Source organism: Mytilus edulis, chromosome 2, assembly GCF_963676685.1.
Source record: "Mytilus edulis chromosome 2, xbMytEdul2.2, whole genome shotgun sequence".
NCBI lineage: Eukaryota > Metazoa > Mollusca > Bivalvia > Mytilida > Mytilidae > Mytilus > Mytilus edulis.
The window spans coordinates 97726071-97744326 of NC_092345.1; the positions used below are offsets into that span (position 1 = coordinate 97726071).

The window sequence follows — 18256 nt, forward strand, 5'->3', positions numbered from 1 at the left end:
TACGATGAAAATACAGCGCTAGTTATTTACAAAGTCCATACACAAAATTCAAACACTTATGTATATGGTCTTACACTAAGAAGCCTAATGGCCTAACCAACGACACCAGAGTATGATGTAACGTAATTTTTCAACATTATTTGGTTGTACTAGAATATAAGAACTGCTTTCGTGCTCTGTTTATATAATGAATTGAAGTTGTCTTCTTTTTCATTGTTTCATTGATATTACCATAAGATGATAATTATTTATGTTCATACCTTAACAGTCTTCTCCTCAACTAAAACGCCGTCTTTATAAAGTTTGAAAACAACACTGTCAACAAGTTCTGTTTCAACAGCAATATTCATTATCGGAGTAGTGTCAGTTGGTTTTAATTCTAAAACAGGATTATCGCCACCAGGTGACGGTTTCCACCCTGTAGGTTTCAAAGCGTTTTCAGTACCATCTGGAGACGTTGGTGAAGTCACACTATCCAAAGTTATTGGGCCCTTTGTCGAATCATCCGGACAAATTTCCAACCCTAAAAAACCACATAGCATTAGTATAAATCCGAATATTAGGAATTTATATGATGGATGACTGTTAGTTACTATTAATATTGACATATTCATTTATTGACAACAGCAAGATAGTGATCATCTTGTAATCTTTATCGAACTTCCTGCAATATCATAAGGGCTTTTCGTTCAAAAGTTTGACCTGTTAGCAAACGAAATGTTTGACAGACCACTAGTCGTATTGGAATGTCGAGACCCTGAATATTTGTCCAATTGAGAAGATGTGGAACATTGAAGTAAATGGGAAATATATATTCCTTATGAAAGCGCTACCAGAATTTACACCAAAATAAACCGACGATGTTTAGGGCTTAAAGAGCGAGGAAAACAAAATATTTGTCATGTGAAACAACTTTTAAAATTTCATCCAATATATCTAACGCTGTTTCACAAAACGAAAAAGATGTACCAGGAAAATATTAATAAAGAGATTTGAGCGAACTTTTAAACTTGAAACTGTACAAATAACGTCAGGAAATTGTTTTGTTGATAATTAGTTTCAGATTTTCTGACTAATAATATACCTGTAGTTGTAGAAGCGGGTCCTGTGGTTGTTGGAATCAAAGGTGGACTTGTTCCTGTGGCTCCAGCTTGAGTGCCAGTAGTTGGGGCTGACGCTGTAGAGGGTGTCACAGAGGTAAACACAGGAGACGATGTAGGTGTTGTGGCCGGTTGTCCTGTGGTCACAGCTACAGAAAAAAATCACAGGCTTAGTACATATATTTTAACACATGCATATATAACTAAAAACAAATTTGATTTCATATATTAATAAAGTTGTCGATTTGTCCTTCGCTAATGAAGCTGAAATATTATATATGTAAAAGGGAACATGTGGTATTTGCCGGCACTGTCATATTTCAAAATGACATGGAAGTTGTTTTATTAGTAATATAAGTTAAATCACATTTGATCAATTTGAAACAACCGAGTTCTTTTTATTTCAGTAGCCTTCTTCATAACAGCTTCAACCTCAACATTTTCAATCCATTTTGACAAATAATTACAAATTAACACAATAGATAAATTGGTATAGTTAAAATATCAAGGATTTAAGGATTAAATTTATCAATATCTATCATCAATACATATGAATGAATGAAATATGGAAAATATAAGGTTGAATGCATTTGTATATATTGGTTATAATTTTATTGGGTTTACAAGAGCAGTTTATCAAATTTAATTGTGTTAATTTTATTGTACAAAAAGCACAACAACAGTAGTTACCTTTAATACAACCCTCCACGACAATATTTTTTAAAACCGGAGCAACATTAGGAGTTGTTACTGGTATGATCGTCAATTTTATGTCGTCAGCCAACACAGGTTTTTTAAATTCCACTTCTGCTACACCAGTTGGTTTTACCTATTGAAATACATAGCCATATGAAATGTATTAATGATCCTTTAATGGAATACTATATTGAATAGTCAAGTGTCATTTATTGGTACATGCCCCATAAATGGTTGAAATAACATATATAGTGTTGATTTATGACAGACCAGTTAAGGCTAAATGCAACTTTTTATTGCAAAACATATAATTGTTTCTGTGATGATTGGAAAGTTTGTTGAATTTTCCTAATTATTGACCATGTGCATAATTGATTGACTTCATCGTCTAAAATTTATGTTAAAAAACATGAAATCTTTTTTAATATCATTTTTACCTTTAGTCGATGTTACAAGCCAAAATTTTACAATAATCCTTCTTTTACTACAAATTTCGTAAATTCTGTTTATGAATGTTTTACTTCTGATTGTAAACAACGTATGAACAAAGAATGCAAGAAAACAACATCATTTAGAAGGTAACTTTTTTCCAGTTAAATTTGATTTAATATTGAACCATTAATACGATGCAAATACAGCGCTAGTTATTTACAAAGTCCATACACAAAATTCAAACACTTATGTATATGGTCTTACACTAAGAAACCTAATGGCCTAACCAACGACACCAGAGTATGATGTAACGTAATTTTTCAACATTATTTGGTTGTACTAGAATATCAGAACTGCTTTTCGTGCTCTGTTTAGATAATGAATTGGAGTTGTCTTCTTTTTCATTGTTTCATTGATATTACCATAAGATGATAATTATTTATGTTCATACCTTAACAGTCTTCTCCTCAACTAAAACGCCGTCTTTATAAAGTTTGAAAACAACACTGTCAACAAGTTCTGTTTCAACAGCAATTTTCATTATCGGAGTAGTGTCAGTTGGTTTTAACTCTAAAACAGGACTTGTGTCACCAGGTGACGGTTTCCACCCTTTAGGTTTCAAAGCGTTTTCAGCACCATCTGGGGTCGTTGTTGAAGTCACACTATCCAAAGTTAATGAGCCCTTTGGCGAATCATCAGGACAAGTTTCAAAACCTACAAGTTCAAATAGCAATAGCATAAATAGAAATACAAGAAATACATATGATGAATGGCTGATAGTTACCATTCTCCCTGCAAGATTAGGAGGGCTTTTCGTTCAAAAGTTTGACCTGTTAGCAAACAAAACATGTGAAAGAAAATAGTGGTATTGGAATGTTGAGAACCTTAACATTTGTCCGATTGAGAGGATGAGTGATGTCAAAAGTTTAACCCAAACAAGTTAATTGATGGACAAGATACTACTTTAATTTTCCTTTCGGTCGATATTTGTATTCCACGGTTTTATCTTAGTATGGTACCATGGAAAAAGGTTACATTTCTATTCAATCAATCAATCGACCAGTTTAAAAAAAGAAATCAAACTTGTAAAATTAGCCTAACATAGTTTACATTTTTTCAATATCTAGAAACGAGATATTTAAACTATATTTGAGGAATTGACTATAATTACTTGTCAATTCAAAAATCAAGCATCTCGATAATACCTTTTTCAGAGAATGTATTGTTTCTATTAGGGTAATTCGTTGGTACACAGTACGATCCCCTCCTTAAGTCAAGACATTTGAATTAACAATTATGGCCTTTCTTTCTTAAGAAACAAAGCAGGACCATCTCATTCAATATGTCTGTTAGTTCGATATGGGAGATACAACTGTTAATAATAGAAAAGTCAAATACTTTGATACTATTGCTTGAAGAACTAGTCTCAACTTGAATGTACCCTCACGGAATGTTGATTTTTTTACTATTTGCATTTTATTCATTAGATTCTAGAATAGGTAGTTTCACAATAAGTTGGAAGCCCTGCTAATATTGCTGAATAAATTGATGCTGATACTAGTAATTTGAAAAGAGGTTACATGAAGATCTGTTTGAGAGACCAAGTTATATAACGTTGATTGTTAGAACCTCAGGCAATTTAAGTATTCAATACAATGAATTAAACATCTAGTTTTGTTTATCTTTTGTTGAAACTGAATTGAACATATAAGAAACCTATAATTATACAGGATGTCCTCATTTGTACCTGTCGTGGGGTATCTGTTGAGTTTCCAAGTGATTTGTTAATCACTTGTTCAATTAACGAGCTGTTTATGTAATGGTATTTACACCCCACAAAAAACGACGATGTTTGAGGCTATAAGAGCGGGGGAAAGAAAATATTCGTCATGTGAAACAACTTTTAAATTTTTAGTGTTAATCATTAATTTCAGATTTTCTGACAATTGATATACCTGTAGTTGTAGAAGCGGGTCCTGTGGTTGTTGGAATCAAAGGTGGACTTGTTCCCGGGGCTCCAGCTTGAGTGCCAGTAGTTGGGGCTGACGCTGTAGAAGATGTTCCAGAGGTAAACACAGGAGACGATGTAGGTGTTGTGGCCGGTTGTCCTGTGGTCACAGCTACAGAAAACAACACAGGCTTAGTACATATATTTTAACACATGCATATATAAATAAAAAACAATTTCGATTTCATCTGTTAATAAAGATGTCGATTTGTCCTCCACTAATGAAGCTGAAATATTATATATGTAAAAGGGAACATGTGCTATATTCCTGCACTGTCAAAATTCCAAATGACATGGAAGTTGTTTTATTAGTAATATAAGTTAAATCACATTTGATCAATTTGAAACAACCGAGTTCTTTTTATTTCAGTAGCCTTCTTCATAACAGCTTCAACCTCAACATTTTCAATCCATTTTGACAAATAATTACAAATTACCACAATAGATAAATTGGTATAGTTAAAATATCAAGGATTTAAGGATTAAATTTATCAATATCTATCATCAATACATATGAATGAATGAAATATGGAAAATATAAGGTTGAATGCATTTGTATATATTGGTTATAATTTTATTGGGTTTACAAGAGCAGTTTATCAAATTTAATTGTGTTAATTTTATTGTACAAAAAGCACAACAACAGTAGTTACCTTTAATACAACCCTCCACGACAATATTTTTTAAAACCGGAGCAACATTAGGAGTTGTTACTGGTATGATCGTCAATTTTATGTCGTCAGCCAACACAGGTTTTTTAAATTCCACTTCTGCTACACCAGTTGGTTTTACCTATTGAAATACATAGCCATATGAAATGTATTAATGATCCTTTAATGGAATACTATATTGAATAGTCAAGTGTCATTTATTGGTACATGCCCCATAAATGGTTGAAATAACATATATAGTGTTGATTTATGACAGACCAGTTAAGGCTAAATGCAACTTTTTATTGCAAAACATACAATTGTTTCTGTGATGATTGGAAAGTTTGTTGAATTTTCCTAATTATTGACCATGTGCATAATTGATTGACTTCATCGTCTAAAATTTATGTTAAAAAAACATGAAATCGTTTTTATATCAGTTTTACCTTTAGTCGATGTTACAAGCCAAAATTTTACAATAATCCTTCTTTTACTACAAATTTCGTAAATTCTGTTTATGAATGTTTTACTTCTGATTGTAAACAACGTATGAACAAAGAATGCAAGAAAACAACATCATTAAGAAGGTAACTTTTTTCCAGTTAAATTTGATTTAATATTGAACCATTAATACGATGAAAATACAGCGCTAGTTATTTATAAAGTCCATACACAAAATTCAAACACTTATGTATATGGTCTTACACTAAGAAGCCTAATGGCCTAACCAACGACACCAGAGTATGATGTAACGTAATTTTTCAACATTATTTGGTTGTACTAGAATATCAGAACTGCTTTCGTGCTCTGTTTATATAATGAATTGAAGTTGTCTTCTTTTTCATTGTTTCATTGATATTACCATAAGATGATAATTATTTATGTTCATACCTTAACAGTCTTCTCCTCAACTAAAACGCCGTCTTTATAAAGTTTGAAAACAACACTGTCAACAAGTTCTGTTTCAACAGCAATATTCATTATCGGAGTAGTGTCAGTTGGTTTTAATTCTAAAACAGGATTATCGCCACCAGGTGACGGTTTCCACCCTGTAGGTTTCAAAGCGTTTTCAGTACCATCTGGAGACGTTGGTGAAGTCACACTATCCAAAGTTATTGGGCCCTTTGTCGAATCATCCGGACAAATTTCCAACCCTAAAAAACCACATAGCATTAGTATAAATCCGAATATTAGGAATTTATATGATGGATGACTGTTAGTTACTATTAATATTGACATATTCATTTATTGACAACAGCAAGAGAGTGATCATCTTGTAATCTTTATCGAACTTCCTGCAATATCATAAGGGCTTTTCGTTCAAAAGTTTGACCTGTTAGCAAACGAAATGTTTGACAGACCACTAGTCGTATTGGAATGTCGAGACCCTGAATATTTGTCCAATTGAGAAGATGTGGAACATTGAAGTAAATGGGAAATATATATTCCTTATGAAAGCGCTACCAGAATTTACACCAAAATAAACCGACGATGTTTAGGGCTTAAAGAGCGAGGAAAACAAAATATTTGTCATGTGAAACAACTTTTAAAATTTCATCCAATATATCTAACGCTGTTTCACAAAACGAAAAAGATGTACCAGGACAATATTAATAAAGAGATTTGAGCGAACTTTTAAACTTGAAACTGTACAAATAACGTCAGGAAATTGTTTTGTTGATAATTAGTTTCAGATTTTCTGACTAATAATATACCTGTAGTTGTAGAAGCGGGTCCTGTGGTTGTTGGAATCAAAGGTGGACTTGTTCCTGTGGCTCCAGCTTGAGTGCCAGTAGTTGGGGCTGACGCTGTAGAGGGTGTCACAGAGGTAAACACAGGAGACGATGTAGGTGTTGTGGCCGGTTGTCCTGTGGTCACAGCTACAGAAAAAAATCACAGGCTTAGTACATATATTTTAACACATGCATATATAACTAAAAACAAATTTGATTTCATCTATTAATAAAGTTGTCGATTTGTCCTTCGCTAATGAAGCTGAAATATTATATATGTAAAAGGGAACATGTGGTATTTGCCGGCACTGTCATATTTCAAAATGACATGGAAGTTGTTTTATTAGTAATATAAGTTAAATCACATTTGATCAATTTGAAACAACCGAGTTCTTTTTATTTCAGTAGCCTTCTTCATAACAGCTTCAACCTCAACATTTTCAATCCATTTTGACAAATAATTACAAATTAACACAATAGATAAATTGGTATAGTTAAAATATCAAGGATTTAAGGATTAAATTTATCAATATCTATCATCAATACATATGAATGAATGAAATATGGAAAATATAAGGTTGAATGCATTTGTATATATTGGTTATAATTTTATTGGGTTTACAAGAGCAGTTTATCAAATTTAATTGTGTTAATTTTATTGTACAAAAAGCACAACAACAGTAGTTACCTTTAATACAACCCTCCACGACAATATTTTTTAAAACCGGAGCAACATTAGGAGTTGTTACTGGTATGATCGTCAATTTTATGTCGTCAGCCAACACAGGTTTTTTAAATTCCACTTCTGCTACACCAGTTGGTTTTACCTATTGAAATACATAGCCATATGAAATGTATTAATGATCCTTTAATGGAATACTATATTGAATAGTCAAGTGTCATTTATTGGTACATGCCCCATAAATGGTTGAAATAACATATATAGTGTTGATTTATGACAGACCAGTTAAGGCTAAATGCAACTTTTTATTGCAAAACATATAATTGTTTCTGTGATGATTGCAAAGTTTGTTGAATTTTCCTAATTATTGACCATGTGCATAATTGATTGACTTCATCGTCTAAAATTTATGTTAAAAAAACATGAAATCGTTTTTATATCATTTTTACCTTTAGTCGATGTTACAAGCCAAAATTTTACAATAATCCTTCTTTTACTACAAATTTCGTAAATTCTGTTTATGAATGTTTTACTTCTGATTGTAAACAACGTATGAACAAAGAATGCAAGAAAACAACATCATTTAGAAGGTAACTTTTTTCCAGTTAAATTTGATTTAATATTGAACCATTAATACGATGCAAATACAGCGCTAGTTATTTACAAAGTCCATACACAAAATTCAAACACTTATGTATATGGTCTTACACTAAGAAACCTAATGGCCTAACCAACGACACCAGAGTATGATGTAACGTAATTTTTCAACATTATTTGGTTGTACTAGAATATCAGAACTGCTTTTCGTGCTCTGTTTAGATAATGAATTGGAGTTGTCTTCTTTTTCATTGTTTCATTGATATTACCATAAGATGATAATTATTTATGTTCATACCTTAACAGTCTTCTCCTCAACTAAAACGCCGTCTTTATAAAGTTTGAAAACAACACTGTCAACAAGTTCTGTTTCAACAGCAATATTCATTATCGGAGTAGTGTCAGTTGGTTTTAACTCTAAAACAGGACTTGTGTCACCAGGTGACGGTTTCCACCCTTTAGGTTTCAAAGCGTTTTCAGCACCATCTGGGGTCGTTGTTGAAGTCACACTATCCAAAGTTAATGAGCCCTTTGGCGAATCATCAGGACAAGTTTCAAAACCTACAAGTTCAAATAGCAATAGCATAAATAGAAATACAAGAAATACATATGATGAATGGCTGATAGTTACCATTCTCCCTGCAAGATTAGGAGGGCTTTTCGTTCAAAAGTTTGACCTGTTAGCAAACAAAACATGTGAAAGAAAATAGTGGTATTGGAATGTTGAGAACCTTAACATTTGTCCGATTGAGAGGATGAGTGATGTCAAAAGTTTAACCCAAACAAGTTAATTGATGGACAAGATACTACTTTAATTTTCCTTTCGGTCGATATTTGTATTCCACGATTTTATCTTAGTATGGTACCATGGAAAAAGGTTACATTTCTATTCAATCAATCAATCGACCAGTTTAAAAAAAGAAATCAAACTTGTAAAATTAGCCTAACATAGTTTACATTTTTTCAATATCTAGAAACGAGATATTTAAACTATATTTGAGGAATTGACTATAATTACTTGTCAATTCAAAAATCAAGCATCTCGATAATACCTTTTTCAGAGAATGTATTGTTTCTATTAGGGTAATTCGTTGGTACACAGTACGATCCCCTCCTTAAGTCAAGACATTTGAATTAACAATTATGGCCTTTCTTTCTTAAGAAACAAAGCAGGACCATCTCATTCAATATGTCTGTTAGTTCGATATGGGAGATACAACTGTTAATTATAGAAAAGTCAAATACTTTGATACTATTGCTTGAAGAACTAGTATCAACTTGAATGTACCCTCACGGAATGTTGATTTTTTTACTATTTGCATTTTATTCATTAGATTCTAGAATAGGTAGTTTCACAATAAGTTGGAAGCCCTGCTAATATTGCTGAATAAATTGATGCTGATACTAGTAATTTGAAAAGAGGTTACATGAAGATCTGTTTGAGAGACCAAGTTATATAACGTTGATTGTTAGAACCTCAGGCAATTTAAGTATTCAATACAATGAATTAAACATCTAGTTTTGTTTATCTTTTGTTGAAACTGAATTGAACATATAAGAAACCTATAATTATACAGGATGTCCTCATTTGTACCTGTCGTGGGGTATCTGTTGAGTTTCCAAGTGATTTGTTAATCACTTGTTCAATTATCGAGCTGTTTATGTAATGGTATTTACACCCCACAAAAAACGACGATGTTTGAGGCTATAAGAGCGGGGGAAAGAAAATATTCGTCATGTGAAACAACTTTTAAATTTTTAGTGTTAATCATTAATTTTAGATTTTCTGACAATTGATATACCTGTAGTTGTAGAAGCGGGTCCTGTGGTTGTTGGAATCAAAGGTGGACTTGTTCCCGGGGCTCCAGCTTGAGTGCCAGTAGTTGGGGCTGACGCTGTAGAAGATGTTCCAGAGGTAAACACAGGAGACGATGTAGGTGTTGTGGCCGGTTGTCCTGTGGTCACAGCTACAGAAAACAACACAGGCTTAGTACATATATTTTAACACATGCATATATAAATAAAAAACAATTTCGATTTCATCTGTTAATAAAGATGTCGATTTGTCCTCCACTAATGAAGCTGAAATATTATATATGTAAAAGGGAACATGTGCTATATTCCTGCACTGTCAAAATTCCAAATGACATGGAAGTTGTTTTATTAGTAATATAAGTTAAATCACATTTGATCAATTTGAAACAACCGCGTTCTTTTTATTTCAGTAGCCTTCTTCATAACAGCTTCAACCTCAACATTTTCAATCCTTTTTGACAAATAATTACAAATTAACACAATAGATAAATTGGTATAGTTAAAATATCAAGGATTTAAGGATTAAATTTATCAATATCTATCATCAATACATATGAATGAATGAAATATGGAAAATATAAGGTTGAATGCATTTGTATATATTGGTTATAATTTTATTGGGTTTACAAGAGCAGTTTATCAAATTTAATTGTGTTAATTTTATTGTACAAAAAGCACAACAACAGTAGTTACCTTTAATACAACCCTCCACGACAATATTTTTTAAAACCGGAGCAACATTAGGAGTTGTTACTGGTATGATCGTCAATTTTATGTCGTCAGCAAACACAGGTTTTTTAAATTCCACTTCTGCTACACCAGTTGGTTTTACCTATTGAAATACATAGCCATATGAAATGTATTAATGATCCTTTAATGGAATACTATATTGAATAGTCAAGTGTCATTTATTGGTACATGCCCCATAAATGGTTGAAATAACATATATAGTGTTGATTTATGACAGACCAGTTAAGGCTAAATGCAACTTTTTATTGCAAAACATATAATTGTTTCTGTGATGATTGCAAAGTTTGTTGAATTTTCCTAATTATTGACCATGTGCATAATTGATTGACTTCATCGTCTAAAATTTATGTTAAAAAAACATGAAATCGTTTTTATATCATTTTTACCTTTAGTCGATGTTACAAGCCAAAATTTTACAATAATCCTTCTTTTACTACAAATTTCGTAAATTCTGTTTATGAATGTTTTACTTCTGATTGTAAACAACGTATGAACAAAGAATGCAAGAAAACAACATCATTTAGAAGGTAACTTTTTTCCAGTTAAATTTGATTTAATATTGAACCATTAATACGATGCAAATACAGCGCTAGTTATTTACAAAGTCCATACACAAAATTCAAACACTTATGTATATGGTCTTACACTAAGAAACCTAATGGCCTAACCAACGACACCAGAGTATGATGTAACGTAATTTTTCAACATTATTTGGTTGTACTAGAATATCAGAACTGCTTTTCGTGCTCTGTTTAGATAATGAATTGGAGTTGTCTTCTTTTTCATGGTTTCATTGATATTACCATAAGATGATAATTATTTATGTTCATACCTTAACAGTCTTCTCCTCAACTAAAACGCCGTCTTTATAAAGTTTGAAAACAACACTGTCAACAAGTTCTGTTTCAACAGCAATATTCATTATCGGAGTAGTGTCAGTTGGTTTTAACTCTAAAACAGGACTTGTGTCACCAGGTGACGGTTTCCACCCTTTAGGTTTCAAAGCGTTTTCAGCACCATCTGGGGTCGTTGTTGAAGTCACACTATCCAAAGTTAATGAGCCCTTTGGCGAATCATCAGGACAAGTTTCAAAACCTACAAGTTCAAATAGCAATAGCATAAATAGAAATACAAGAAATACATATGATGAATGGCTGATAGTTACCATTCTCCCTGCAAGATTAGGAGGGCTTTTCGTTCAAAAGTTTGACCTGTTAGCAAACAAAACATGTGAAAGAAAATAGTGGTATTGGAATGTTGAGAACCTTAACATTTGTCCGATTGAGAGGATGAGTGATGTCAAAAGTTTAACCCAAACAAGTTAATTGATGGACAAGATACTACTTTAATTTTCCTTTCGGTCGATATTTGTATTCCACGATTTTATTTTAGTATGGTACCATGGAAAAAGGTTACATTTCTATTCAATCAATCAATCGACCAGTTTAAAAAAAGAAATCAAACTTGTAAAATTAGCCTAACATAGTTTACATTTTTTCAATATCTAGAAACGAGATATCTAAACTATATTTGAGGAATTGACTATAATTACTTGTCAATTCAAAAATCAAGCATCTCGATAATACCTTTTTCAGAGAATGTATTGTTTTTGTTAGGGTAATTCGTTGGTACACAGTACGATCCCCTCCTTAAGTCAAGACATTTGAATTAACAATTATGGCCTTTCTTTCTTAAGAAACAAAGCAGGACCATCTCATTCAATATGTCTGTTAGTTCGATATGGGAGATACAACTGTTAATAATAGAAAAGTCAAATACTTTGATACTATTGCTTGAAGAACTAGTCTCAACTTGAATGTACCCTCACGGAATGTTGATTTTTTTACTATTTGCATTTTATTCATTAGATTCTAGAATAGGTAGTTTCACAATAAGTTGGAAGCCCTGCTAATATTGCTGAATAAATTGATGCTGATACTAGTAATTTGAAAAGAGGTTACATGAAGATCTGTTTGAGAGACCAAGTTATATAACGTTGATTGTTAGAACCTCAGGCAATTTAAGTATTCAATACAATGAATTAAACATCTAGTTTTGTTTATCTTTTGTTGAAACTGAATTGAACATATAAGAAACCTATAATTATACAGGATGTCCTCATTTGTACCTGTCGTGGGGTATCTGTTGAGTTTCCAAGTGATTTGTTAATCACTTGTTCAATTAACGAGCTGTTTATGTAATGGTATTTACACCCCACAAAAAACGACGATGTTTGAGGCTATAAGAGCGGGGGAAAGAAAATATTCGTCATGTGAAACAACTTTTAAATTTTTAGTGTTAATCATTAATTTCAGATTTTCTGACAATTGATATACCTGTAGTTGTAGAAGCGGGTCCTGTGGTTGTTGGAATCAAAGGTGGACTTGTTCCCGGGGCTCCAGCTTGAGTGCCAGTAGTTGGGGCTGACGCTGTAGAAGATGTTCCAGAGGTAAACACAGGAGACGATGTAGGTGTTGTGGCCGGTTGTCCTGTGGTCACAGCTACAGAAAACAACACAGGCTTAGTACATATATTTTAACACATGCATATATAAATAAAAAACAATTTCGATTTCATCTGTTAATAAAGATGTCGATTTGTCCTCCACTAATGAAGCTGAAATATTATATATGTAAAAGGGAACATGTGCTATATTCCTGCACTGTCAAAATTCCAAATGACATGGAAGTTGTTTTATTAGTAATATAAGTTAAATCACATTTGATCAATTTGAAACAACCGAGTTCTTTTTATTTCAGTAGCCTTCTTCATAACAGCTTCAACCTCAACATTTTCAATCCATTTTGACAAATAATTACAAATTAACACAATAGATAAATTGGTATAGTTAAAATATCAAGGATTTAAGGATTAAATTTATCAATATCTATCATCAATACATATGAATGAATGAAATATGGAAAATATAAGGTTGAATGCATTTGTATATATTGGTTATAATTTTATTGGGTTTACAAGAGCAGTTTATCAAATTTAATTGTGTTAATTTTATTGTACAAAAAGCACAACAACAGTAGTTACCTTTAATACAACCCTCCACGACAATATTTTTTAAAACCGGAGCAACATTAGGAGATGTTACTGGTATGATCGTCAATTTTATGTCGTCAGCCAACACAGGTTTTTTAAATTCCACTTCTGCTACACCAGTTGGTTTTACCTATTGAAATACATAGCCATATGAAATGTATTAATGATCCTTTAATGGAATACTATATTGAATAGTCAAGTGTCATTTATTGGTACATGCCCCATAAATGGTTGAAATAACATATATAGTGTTGATTTATGACAGACCAGTTAAGGCTAAATGCAACTTTTTATTGCAAAACATACAATTGTTTCTGTGATGATTGGAAAGTTTGTTGAATTTTCCTAATTATTGACCATGTGCATAATTGATTGACTTCATCGTCTAAAATTTATGTTAAAAAACATGAAATCGTTTTTATATCAGTTTTACCTTTAGTCGATGTTACAAGCCAAAATTTTACAATAATCCTTCTTTTACTACAAATTTCGTAAATTCTGTTTATGAATGTTTTACTTCTGATTGTAAACAACGTATGAACAAAGAATGCAAGAAAACAACATCATTTAGAAGGTAACTTTTTTCCAGTTAAATTTGATTTAATATTGAACCATTAATACGATGAAAATACAGCGCTAGTTATTTACAAAGTCCATACACAAAATTCAAACACTTATGTATATGGTCTTACACTAAGAAGCCTAATGGCCTAACCAACGACACCAGAGTATGATGTAACGTAATTTTTCAACATTATTTGGTTGTACTAGAATATCAGAACTGCTTTCGTGCTCTGTTTAGATAATGAATTGAAGTTGTCTTCTTTTTCATTGTTTCATTGATATTACCATAAGATGATAATTATTTATGTTCATACCTTAACAGTCTTCTCCTCAACTAAAACGCCGTCTTTATAAAGTTTGAAAACAACACTGTCAACAAGTTCTGTTTCAACAGCAATATTCATTATCGGAGTAGTGTCAGTTGGTTTTAATTCTAAAACAGGATTATCGCCACCAGGTGACGGTTTCCACCCTGTAGGTTTCAAAGCGTTTTCAGTACCATCTGGAGACGTTGGTGAAGTCACACTATCCAAAGTTATTGGGCCCTTTGTCGAATCATCCGGACAAATTTCCAACCCTAAAAAACCACATAGCATTAGTATAAATCCGAATATTAGGAATTTATATGATGGATGACTGTTAGTTACTATTAATATTGACATATTCATTTATTGACAACAGCAAGATAGTGATCATCTTGTAATCTTTATCGAACTTCCTGCAATATCATAAGGGCTTTTCGTTCAAAAGTTTGACCTGTTAGCAAACGAAATGTTTGACAGACCACTAGTCGTATTGGAATGTCGAGACCCTGAATATTTGTCCAATTGAGAAGATGTGGAACATTGAAGTAAATGGGAAATATATATTCCTTATGAAAGCGCTACCAGAATTTACACCAAAATAAACCGACGATGTTTAGGGCTTAAAGAGCGAGGAAAACAAAATATTTGTCATGTGAAACAACTTTTAAAATTTCATCCAATATATCTAACGCTGTTTCACAAAACGAAAAAGATGAACCAGGACAATATTAATAAAGAGATTTGAGCGAACTTTTAAACTTGAAACTGTACAAATAACGTCAGGAAATTGTTTTGTTGATAATTAGTTTCAGATTTTCTGACTAATAATATACCTGTAGTTGTAGAAGCGGGTCCTGTGGTTGTTGGAATCAAAGGTGGACTTGTTCCTGTGGCTCCAGCTTGAGTGCCAGTAGTTGGGGCTGACGCTGTAGAGGGTGTCACAGAGGTAAACACAGGAGACGATGTAGGTGTTGTGGCCGGTTGTCCTGTGGTCACAGCTACAGAAAAAAATCACAGGCTTAGTACATATATTTTAACACATGCATATATAACTAAAAACAAATTTGATTTCATCTATTAATAAAGTTGTCGATTTGTCCTTCGCTAATGAAGCTGAAATATTATATATGTAAAAGGGAACATGTGGTATTTGCCGGCACTGTCATATTTCAAAATGACATGGAAGTTGTTTTATTAGTAATATAAGTTAAATCACATTTGATCAATTTGAAACAACCGAGTTCTTTTTATTTCAGTAGCCTTCTTCATAACAGCTTCAACCTCAACATTTTCAATCCATTTTGACAAATAATTACAAATTAACACAATAGATAAATTGGTATAGTTAAAATATCAAGGATTTAAGGATTAAATTTATCAATATCTATCATCAATACATATGAATGAATGAAATATGGAAAATATAAGGTTGAATGCATTTGTATATATTGGTTATAATTTTATTGGGTTTACAAGAGCAGTTTATCAAATTTAATTGTGTTAATTTTATTGTACAAAAAGCACAACAACAGTAGTTACCTTTAATACAACCCTCCACGACAATATTTTTTAAAACCGGAGCAACATTAGGAGTTGTTACTGGTATGATCGTCAATTTTATGTCGTCAGCCAACACAGGTTTTTTAAATTCCACTTCTGCTACACCAGTTGGTTTTACCTATTGAAATACATAGCCATATGAAATGTATTAATGATCCTTTAATGGAATACTATATTGAATAGTCAAGTGTCATTTATTGGTACATGCCCCATAAATGGTTGAAATAACATATATAGTGTTGATTTATGACAGACCAGTTAAGGCTAAATGCAACTTTTTATTGCAAAACATACAATTGTTTCTGTGATGATTGGAAAGTTTGTTGAATTTTCCTAATTATTGACCATGTGCATAATTGATTGACTTCATCGTCTAAAATTAATGTTAAAAAAACATGAAATCGTTTTTATATCATTTTTACCTTTAGTCGATGTTACAAGCCAAAATTTTACAATAATCCTTCTTTTACTACAAATTTCGTAAATTCTGTTAATGAATGTTTTACTTCTGATTGTAAACAACGTATGAACAAAGAATGCAAGAAAACAACATCATTTAGAAGGTAACTTTTTTCCAGTTAAATTTGATTTAATATTGAACCATTAATACGATGAAAATACAGCGCTAGTTATTTACAAAGTCCATACACAAAATTCAAACACTTATGTATATGGTCTTACACTAAGAAACCTAATGGCCTAACCAACGACACCAGAGTATGATGTAACGTAATTTTTCAACATTATTTGGTTGTACTAGAATATCAGAACTGCTTTTCGTGCTCTGTTTAGATAATGAATTGGAGTTGTCTTCTTTTTCATTGTTTCATTGATATTACCATAAGATGATAATTATTTATGTTCATACCTTAACAGTCTTCTCCTCAACTAAAACGCCGTCTTTATAAAGTTTGAAAACAACACTGTCAACAAGTTCTGTTTCAACAGCAATATTCATTATCGGAGTAGTGTCAGTTGGTTTTAACTCTAAAACAGGACTTGTGTCACCAGGTGACGGTTTCCACCCTTTAGGTTTCAAAGCGTTTTCAGCACCATCTGGGGTTGTTGTTGAAGTCACACTATCCAAAGTTAATGAGCCCTTTGGCGAATCATCAGGACAAGTTTCAAAACCTACAAGTTCAAATAGCAATAGCATAAATAGAAATACAAGAAATACATATGATGAATGGCTGATAGTTACCATTCTCCCTGCAAGATTAGGAGGGCTTTTCGTTCAAAAGTTTGACCTGTTAGCAAACAAAACATGTGAAAGAAAATAGTGGTATTGGAATGTTGAGAACCTTAACATTTGTCCGATTGAGAGGATGAGTGATGTCAAAAGTTTAACCCAAACAAGTTAATTGATGGACAAGATACTACTTTAATTTTCCTTTCGGTCGATATTTGTATTCCACGATTTTATCTTAGTATGGTACCATGGAAAAAGTTTACATTTCTATTCAATCAATCAATCGACCAGTTTAAAAAAGAAATCAAACTTGTAAGATTAGCCTAACATAGTTTACATTTTTTCAATATCTAGAAACGAGATATCTAAACTATATTTGAGGAATTGACTATAATTACTTGTCAATTCAAAAATCAAGCATCTCGATAATACCTTTTTCAGAGAATGTCTTGTTTGTATTAGGGTAATTCGTTGGTACACAGTACGATCACCTCCTTAAGTCAAGACATTTGAATTAACAATTATGGCCTTTCTTTCTTAAGAAACAAAGCAGGACCATCTCATTCAATATGTCTGTTAGTTCGATATGGGAGATACAACTGTTAATAATAGAAAAGTCAAATACTTTGATACTATTGCTTGAAGAACTAGTCTCAACTTGAATGTACCCTCACGGAATGTTGATTTTTTTACTATTTGCATTGTATTCACTAGATTCTAGAATAGGTAGTTTCACAATAAGTCGGAAGCCCGGCTAATATTGCTGAATAAATTGATGTTGATAATTTGGAAAGAACTGTTTGGTAGACCCAGTCATATAACGTTGTATGTCACGATACTTTCAACTTGTCTTTTAGTTTGGAATGGAAAAAAGTATAGAAAAGTTAAATATGAGAATGCTCTTCAACTTCGTACTTTATGTAGCCTTTTTAACTTTTTTAGATTCGAGCGTCACTGATGAGGCTTAAGTAGACGAAACGCGCGTCGGGCGTACATACAAAATTTAGTCCTGGTATCTATGATGAGTGTATGTAGGCATATTATGAATCGAATACAGTGAAAGAAGAATTTATTTTGTTTTGGTTGAAATTGAAATGAAACATATAAATAACCTTTAATCATAC

At 32.2% G+C, this 18256-nt stretch overlaps 1 protein-coding gene across 1 annotated transcript in view; it reads right to left on the reverse strand.

Annotated features, from left to right (window-relative positions):
• LOC139513596 (mucin-3B-like) overlaps nt 1-18256 on the reverse strand; it is a 204456-nt gene that overhangs the window by 174398 nt on the left and 11802 nt on the right. The window contains exons 5-23 of the mRNA XM_071302241.1: nt 16812-17074; nt 15923-16061; nt 15217-15381; nt 14393-14655; nt 13506-13644; nt 12800-12964; nt 11296-11558; nt 10407-10545; nt 9701-9865; nt 8197-8459; nt 7308-7446; nt 6602-6766; nt 5778-6040; nt 4890-5028; nt 4184-4348; nt 2680-2942; nt 1791-1929; nt 1085-1249; nt 261-523 (exon numbers count right to left, since the gene is read on the reverse strand). Coding sequence (XP_071158342.1) covers nt 261-523; nt 1085-1249; nt 1791-1929; nt 2680-2942; nt 4184-4348; nt 4890-5028; nt 5778-6040; nt 6602-6766; nt 7308-7446; nt 8197-8459; nt 9701-9865; nt 10407-10545; nt 11296-11558; nt 12800-12964; nt 13506-13644; nt 14393-14655; nt 15217-15381; nt 15923-16061; nt 16812-17074 — 3665 coding nt within the window. The remainder of the gene's footprint in view (nt 1-260; nt 524-1084; nt 1250-1790; nt 1930-2679; nt 2943-4183; nt 4349-4889; nt 5029-5777; nt 6041-6601; nt 6767-7307; nt 7447-8196; nt 8460-9700; nt 9866-10406; nt 10546-11295; nt 11559-12799; nt 12965-13505; nt 13645-14392; nt 14656-15216; nt 15382-15922; nt 16062-16811; nt 17075-18256) is intronic.